Raw genomic sequence first — 8,216 nt, 5'->3', positions numbered from 1 at the left:
TTTGTGCTCCCCCACTACCTGCCTGCCTGACTATAAACACTTTTGATTATCCTCAGTTCGGGGAAGGTGGCTTTTTTTGTTGTTGTTTTTTTTTTCCTGGATATTAGTCTGCCATCTTCCCTAGCTGCTGGCATCTAGAATAAAGTATGCTTTTCTCCTAACCGACCTTGTCACTCAAGTTTTTGGGCCATGGTCAACAAGAGGCTCCAGACCTGAGTCCGGTAACAACAACACAGGCAATAAGCACAAGAATGAACAAGATAATTTCAAATAAAGATAGGTACGAGGAAGACAGTTAAACAAAAACAAAGAGTGCAGTTGTGATGGGAGAGACTCGGGAGTTTCTTGAGATTAGGTGGTTGGAGCTGGTTTCTCTTGGGAAGGGAATGATTTGAGTAGACACTTGAGTGATGTTGAGAAGCTAGAGGCTGTGATCCGAAGGTCAGGCCTTTCAGTCAGAGAGCACAGTAAACGTATAGTGTAAACGGGCACAGAAAAACCACTAGTGCGGCTGGAGATCAGTGCGGGGGTGGCAGATGGGGAGGAGGTTTCTAAGGGCTGAGCCTGGAGAGGTGAGTAGAGACCAGTTTTGGAAGAGAATCACAGGTCAAGAACTTGAGATTTTTTTTCTAAGTTCAAAGAAAGGTAAGCCATTGAAGGCTTTCTAAGAAGGGATTATATGACGAACAAAGGAGCAAGCGGAGAGTCTAGTTAAGAGATTATTACATGAGTACATGTGAGAGAAGACAGGTGCTTGGAAAAATATAGTGCCAAGGGAGACAGAGAGGCGTGAGTGCATTGGCAAAGGTTCTGGAGACACAGTGGAGACTAATTGAGGGCCTACACATGAAGGGCAAGAGTAGGGAGTAATCATGGGTCAGCTGGAATTTTAACAACCGAGCCTACAGTAGTGCCATTTACTGACATGAAGACTGAGGGAGGAATAAACCTGGCAGAAGAGGGTGATCGAGAGTTCTGTTTTGACCATGTCAACTTTGAGATGAAAATATCAGGTAGGAAGTTTGCAGTTCTGTGGAAACGTCAGGGTGGAAATAAAAATGTAGTGTTCTTGGTCATTATGGAGTTGGGTGAAATCACACAGGGAGAGTGTGCAGGTAAATAAGGAATAAATGAAATGGAGGTATCTCAACATTTAAAGGTCAAGAGAGGAGAAGCTGCAGTACAGGAAGATTAAGAAATGTGGGATTATTGGATCAGACATTTGTCTTACAATTTTAACAACTATTGCAAACTCTTCCTCCAAAGAGTGGCACCAATTTGCACTTTCACCACAAATTTATAAACCTTCTGGTTTATACACAATGCCACCAGCCCTGGCTATGATCAATCTTACTTTATTATTATTATTATTATTATTATTATTATTATTATGATCATTTTTATTTGCTAATCTGAACAGAAAAAATAGTATTTTGTTGTTTTAAATTCCATGTTCTTAATTACAAGTTGATTGAAACATCTTTTCTTATGTCTTTTAGCAATTACATTTGCATCTATTATCCTGAGGGGAAGCAGAGGGTGCTACCCCAAAATATGCCTTTTAGGCCTAAGGATTATTTTAGGATGATTATTTTTAAGAAACAGCAGACATAGAAGAAGCTCTGAAAATGGAGTAGAAGTTACCCTTTTGTAAGAGTTATTTACATTTATAAGGGAAATGTCCATTTTGTTGGGGTGTCTCCCTCTCTGTCCCTGGAAGACAAAGATGCCTCCAAATCTCTAGAAACACTTACCAATGGAGAAGGTGACTTAAATCTGCATAACAACCTTTCCCTTGTGTACTGTGCTTTTCCGGGTCCCCTCCCATAACTGACTTCCTCACGCCCTGCCTCTCCCTAACATCTCTTGTCTTTAGCTAGAGATGATATTGAAGGTGGTGGTTTGGTTTTCCTGGGTATTTCCCATGCATACGGGAGGTATACATGTTATTAAACTTCTGTTTGTTTTTCTCCTGTCAATCTGTCTTTTATTATGGGGAGGGAAGGTGTGTCTCAGCCAAGAACCTAGAAAGGTTGCGGTAAAATTATTCTTCCTCCCCACAATCCTCTCTAGAGCCCACCATCCACCCACAACATGCTCCATTTCTGCCAGTTCCACGTGGGCCTCTGCTTCGTTCTTTAAATTGCCCAGCTGCCGTAGTTCCCTCTCCAATGTGGGCATCTCATTTTGGGGGTTTGAAACTCTAACTATGCATCAGAATTATCTTGGAAACTATAAAGAATAAAGAGGGGGATGTGTAGGCTCCTCCCCAGACCTTCTGAGTCACACTTCCTGAAGTGTACTGAGAACCAAGCCTAGTAATATGCTTTCCACCGAGGACTCTGTTACTTCCTCTTCCAGCTCACAGCAGCCCCTTCCATCCAGGGAGGCATCACCTTCTTGCCTACTAAGCAATTTAAAGGAATATTTGTTTGCCAAATGCTCTGCTGTAAAACGTACTACTGGGAAGCCTGTGGTTTGTGAATCACCGTTCCAGGGCAGGAGTGAGATTCAAAATATTTAAAAACCAGTAGTTCAAAGTCACCAACTAATCAGAACGAACACCAGGCTTAGCCCTAGAGAAAGAGCTGGAAGCCCTCTCTCAGATTCTTGGCTTTAACTTTTTCTTCTGGATCACAGGGATGTAGCATTAGGGGGGCACCCAGGGAGCTCAGGGCAGTGGTTGTTTATCAATAGAACTTTAATATCTTAACAACCAGTAAAGCTGAAGCGGTGCTACTGTGTGAGCATCATGCTGGCCTGGGATCTGCCCCACACCTGCAGGCTGAGAAGGTCACAGTAGAGATTGTAGGGGTTCAGAATAACTCACCCCAAGATGTGCCTCTATGGTATGCAGATTATTTTGAGCTAAAGGCAATCAAGACCCTGTGGGCTCAAGAGAAATGTTGGCCTTCCTTAATTACCTAGAAGAATTTAAATTAGGGGCCTTGCCCATTATAAGAGTTATTAACAGAAACAACTTTTTATGATCAATCTGTAGGATATGGCAAACTTCTAATAACTGAACACCTGCTCTTCTTGTCATCCTGCAAATGACCTTCCTCCCCTCTGAAGTCACAAGGCAACTTACCTCATCTTTACCACAAAATGCCATATATATTCTTCATTTTAAATTTCTGTCCCTGAACCTTTCATGTATGTGGGGTTGCCATACATACATAGGTAATTAAATTTGGTTATTTTCTCTTCTTAATCTGTCTCATTTAAATTTCATTATTAGACCAGCCAAAAAAGAACTGAAGAGGGTAGAGGAAAGTTTCTTCCTCCCCTAGATCTCTAAATAGTGTAGTAGCATGACAAAGTTTTTAAAATTTTTTTTCTGTTTACAAAAGAAAAACAAGTCATTAAAGAAAGCTAGAAGATAAAAGTGTCTAGAAGAAAACTAAGTTTCCATAAGCCCATCAACCAGAGATAATTACTACTAATATTTATGATAATTAAGTCAATAGTTTTCTATATATTTTTTACATAATTGAGGTTACATTGTAAATTCCATTTTGTGTATGAAGGTAAGTATTTTCAGTAATATAAGCACTGTTATTACTTCCAGTGGTGATTCCTGAAGGGTTATATCCATGCAGATACATTTGTTCTTTACAAAGAAGAAATCTACCAATATTTTCAAGTCCAGGAAATGGGACCAGAACACAGTCTGGGCGTCCTGGGGATTCTCCTAAATCCTGACTGACCATTTTTTGCTTACAACTGACCACACTGATGGATTTTACCATGTTTCGCACATTAAAATTCCATCCTTCTGAGATTTCCTTCTACATGGATTGGACATGGACTAAATCTTTTTTTCCATAAGGAATACTGTAAAAATTGTGAGCATGGTTAAGACCCAAAGATGGGGAAGAGTGATATGTGCACAAGTTCATGTCTGAGCCTACGTGACAACTGCTCTGTGGAAGGAGCTGCAATATCTGTAAACAGAGATGATGCCTACAAGGAAGGAATGACAGATGATTCAGGAAGAAAGAGCACATTCAGTGATAGTCAACACATTCAGCTCAGATTATTTTATCAGCATCTGAACTAAGATGATGCATACAAAGGAAAACAACCAAGATATGATTCAGAAAGAGTCAATGTGGTAAATCCTAACCCATCAGGAAAAGGAAAAAATGTTTTCCATCCAATTTGGAAAACATAATTGCCTAATTGAACAATTACTTATTAGGGTAAACAATAACAAGGAAAGAGCTCCCTCAGCAGGGTATAAAAGGGAACCAGATGCAAGAAGACTTACAGATTCAAGAAATACCCTCTTCTGGAAACCCACCCAAACCCTCCACCCTCTCACACCATGGTCAACTCCCGTTGTGGCTCCGTCTGCTCTGACCAGGGCTGTGGCCAAGGCTGCTGCCAGGAGACCTGCTGCCGTCCCACCTGCTGTCAGACCACCTGCTGCAGGACCACCTGCTGCCGCCCCAGCTGCTGTGTGTCCAGCTGCTGCCGCCCCAGCTGCTGTGTGTCCAGCTGCTGCAGGCCTCAGTGTTGCCAGTCTGTGTGCTGCCAACCCACTTGCTGTCGTCCCACCTGCTGTCAGACCACCTGTTGCCGCCCCAGCTGCTGTGTGTCCAGCTGCTGCCGTCCCACCTGCTGTCAGACCACCTGCTGCAGGACCACCTGCTGCCGCCCCAACTGCTGTGTGTCCAGCTGCTGCAGGCCCCAGTGTTACCAGTCTGTGTGCTGTCAGCCCACCTGCTGCCGTCCCACCTGCTGTCAGACCACCTGCTGCCGCCCCAGCTGCTGTCGTCCAGTCTGCTGCCAGACCACCTGCTGTAGAACAACCTGCTGCCGCCCCAGCAGCTGTGGCAGTTCTTGCTGCTAAGTGTCCTGTTTTGAACTTGAACCTCCTTGACCCAATACTTTTTAGTCAAGGCAGAGAGCATCCCATTCAACAAAACATGTGGCACTTCCTGTGATGAACTTACAAACAGACCCATGGACTGATATGGAAATCTCTGGACTCTATATTATTATTTATCTTTTTTTTGTAGAAACATCTTACTAATAGTGAATCAGAATTTATAGTCAGATTCTGCATCAAATTCTTTTAGAATTCTGATTCAAAATGTAGAAGTTTTCAAATGTTCCTCTTCTACATTTTTTTCTTTTGAATGTTTTTCTATGGAATCCATTTTCATGTAGAATTGCTTGATGTTCCCCAATAAAACTTTTTGGCACTAAAGGCACTAAAATTGCTCATCTCTCATTATTTCTTATTAATGAAATGTTCAATACACATTGCTGTCTCTTCCCTGCACAACACACATGATCTCAGGGGACCCTACAACAGAAGAATTAAGTTGGCACTCATCAATGAGATTTTTATCCAGACCAGAATTCAGTTTTACAGCAGATATAAGCAAAGGTTTAAAGAGAGGCATCTTGAACTTAATACAGATGAGACAAGAGAGCTATAGATTACAACTGCTTCCCCCCCCCCCCCAAAAAAAAAGTCTCCGGTAATCTATAATCCATGCATTCATTGCTTTAGATCAATTTAAATAGAGGCAGCTCAGTATAGAGGATAATTGCCCGTGCACTTGGGAATTAGAGTTAGCTCTGAATTCTGACTGTACCACATACCAATGGTGATCTTCAACATGTTACTTAAACTCTCTCCAAACCTAAGACTGCTTTTTCTCTGAAGAAAAGATAACAATACCTACCTATCAAGGTTGTCATACATCATTAATCATCAGGGAATACAATCAAAACCACAAGGAGATATCACCTCACACCAGTTAGGATGGTTATTATTTAAAAAACAAAAATCACCAAAAGAGGGCCGGCCCAGTGGCTCAGGCGGTTAGAGCTCCATGCTCCTAACTCCGAAACCTGCCGGTTCGATTCCCACATGGGCCAGTGGGCTCTCAACCACAAGGTTGCCGGTTCGACTCCCGCAAGGGATGGTGGGCTGTGCCCCCTGCAACTAGCAACGGCAACTGGACCTGGAGCTGAGCTGCACCCTCCACAACTAAGACTGAAAGGACAACAACTTGACTTGGAAAAAAGTCCTGTAAGTACACACTGTTCCCTAATAAAGTCCTGTTCCCCTTCCCCCAATAAAATCTTTAAAAAAAAATCCCCAAAAGATAGCAACTGTTGACAAGGATGTGGGGAAAAGGGAACCCTGGCACACTGTTGGTAAGAATGTAAACTGGTACGGCTCTTACGGAGAATAGTATGGAGGTTCCTCAGCAAACTAAAAATAGAACTACCACTGAATCCAGCAATGCCATTTCTGGGTATTTATCCAAAGGAATTGAAATCAGGATCTCAAAGGGATACTAGCACTCCCGTGTTTATGGCAACATTATTCACAATAGCCGAGATATAAAAACAACCTAAGTGTCCATCAACAGACGGACACAAGAAAAGTTGATATACATATATACACACAACAGCGTATTCAGCAATAAAAAGAAGCAAATCCTGCCATTTGCAACAACATGGATGGATCTGGGGGACATTATACTCATTGAAATAAACCGGACACAAAGACAAATACAGTACAATCTCCTTACATGTGGAATCTAAAACAGTCAAACTCATAGAAGCAGAGAGTACAATGGTGATTGCCAGGGGCTGAAAGAAGGAAGAAATGAAGATGTTGGTCAAAGGATACAAAGTTTCTGTTATGCAAGATGAATAAGTTCTAGAGATCTATTGTATAGCATAATGCTTATAGCTACTGTTTTGTATACTTAAAATATTCTAAAGGGTATGTCTTATGTTGTATTCTTATGATTAACAAAAATAATACTTAAAAAAACTCTGTTTCTGACTTCAAGGCAGCAGACTAGAATTTTCAAATTTTATCTCATACCTATAAGAATCTCTTCATTTCTCAAATAAAAAAATTGAAAGGAAAAAATTAAAGTTGTCATAAAGATTCAATGACATAAAGGAACATGGTAGACAAAGTCATGCTCCCTTTTATATACAATTAGCCTCATTTTACATTTTATTTTGAGATAAGTATAGATTCACAAGAAGTTGAAAAAAAACAGTACAGCAAAGTCCTGTGTACCCTGTACCCAATTTCCCCCAATAGACACATATATACAGTACATATCAAATTTAGAAGTTGACATTGGTGCAATCCACAGAACTTGTTCAAATTTTACCAGTATTACATGCACTTTTGTGTGTGTGTGCATATGTGTAGTTCTACGCAATTTTATCACATGTATAGATTTGTATAACCACCATTGCAATCAAGATACAGAGCTGTTCTGTCTCCATAAAGCTCGCTCATTTTATCCCTTTACAGCCATACCCACTCCTTCCCACTGATGCCTCATAGCCACTGGCTACCACTATTCTGTTCTCTATCTCTATAATTTTATTTAAACTATGTTCTACAAATGGAATCTTAAAGTGTGTAACCTTTAGTGATTGGCTTTTAACACTCAGCATCCTTCCCTTGAGATCATGCAAGTTATTCAGTACATCAATAGTTTTTACTGTTGAGTAGTATTCCACAGTATGAATGGATTACAGCTTGATGTTTTCAACCGTTCACCTGCGAAGGACGTCTGGGCTATTTCAAATTAAGAGTCCCAACTGATTGATTGATTTATTATTTGGAAATATTTTTTGAGGCTTCCAACTTGTAGGCAAACACTTCCACTTTTCAGGTGCAAGACATACTGTCTAGTTTTAATACTCTTGAATTTAGTAATTTTGTCCCTTTTCTTTACCTCTTGTTCTTTGTGGCTTTTAAAACTTTCATCATAAACCTAAGTATTTTCTTCTTCAACTAAAGGGTTCTTATATTTTTGTCTTCTTTGCAAGAGAATCATTCTTCTGAGAATCTAAATATCACTTTTTTGGATAATCATACAGTTTGTGTCTCAGTAAATTTTAAAAGGCAGACAGAAATGAAGCAGGTAAAATATGTTTCGAGAATAATAAAAATACAGGTTCAACATAAATACTTAGCTATGATCAACATTTAGGTGGCATTGGTAGATTTAGCAGTAACCAAGAAATATACCTATAGAGAAAAATAATTTTCTAATAGTTCTGTATCACTTTCCTAAATCAGAATTTATCTCAGCAAGATTCTCATTAGGTCACGTATGGAGGGGTATTTTGTGTTGAATCCTGTCCTTCTTTGGACGACATTTACTATATCCTACGACACTGAATATTCTTAAAAATACGATTTTATGTGA

General features: G+C 40.3%; 1 protein-coding gene across 1 annotated transcript; it reads left to right on the top strand.

The window, feature by feature from the left end:
* The first annotated feature begins 4,330 nt into the window (after window positions 1-4,330).
* On the top strand, window positions 4,331-4,858 carry LOC117013425 (keratin-associated protein 4-2-like). The gene has a single exon (XM_033090575.1). The coding sequence runs from the start codon at window positions 4,331-4,333 to the stop codon at window positions 4,856-4,858; it is 528 nt and encodes a 175-aa protein (XP_032946466.1).
* Window positions 4,859-8,216: the final 3,358 nt, after the last annotated feature.

The sequence above is a fragment of the Rhinolophus ferrumequinum genome, chromosome 21 (genome assembly GCF_004115265.2).
Source record: "Rhinolophus ferrumequinum isolate MPI-CBG mRhiFer1 chromosome 21, mRhiFer1_v1.p, whole genome shotgun sequence".
Lineage (NCBI taxonomy): Eukaryota > Metazoa > Chordata > Mammalia > Chiroptera > Rhinolophidae > Rhinolophus > Rhinolophus ferrumequinum.
The sequence above is the reverse complement of the archived record's forward strand: the minus strand, read 5'-3'. Positions and strand labels throughout refer to the sequence as shown.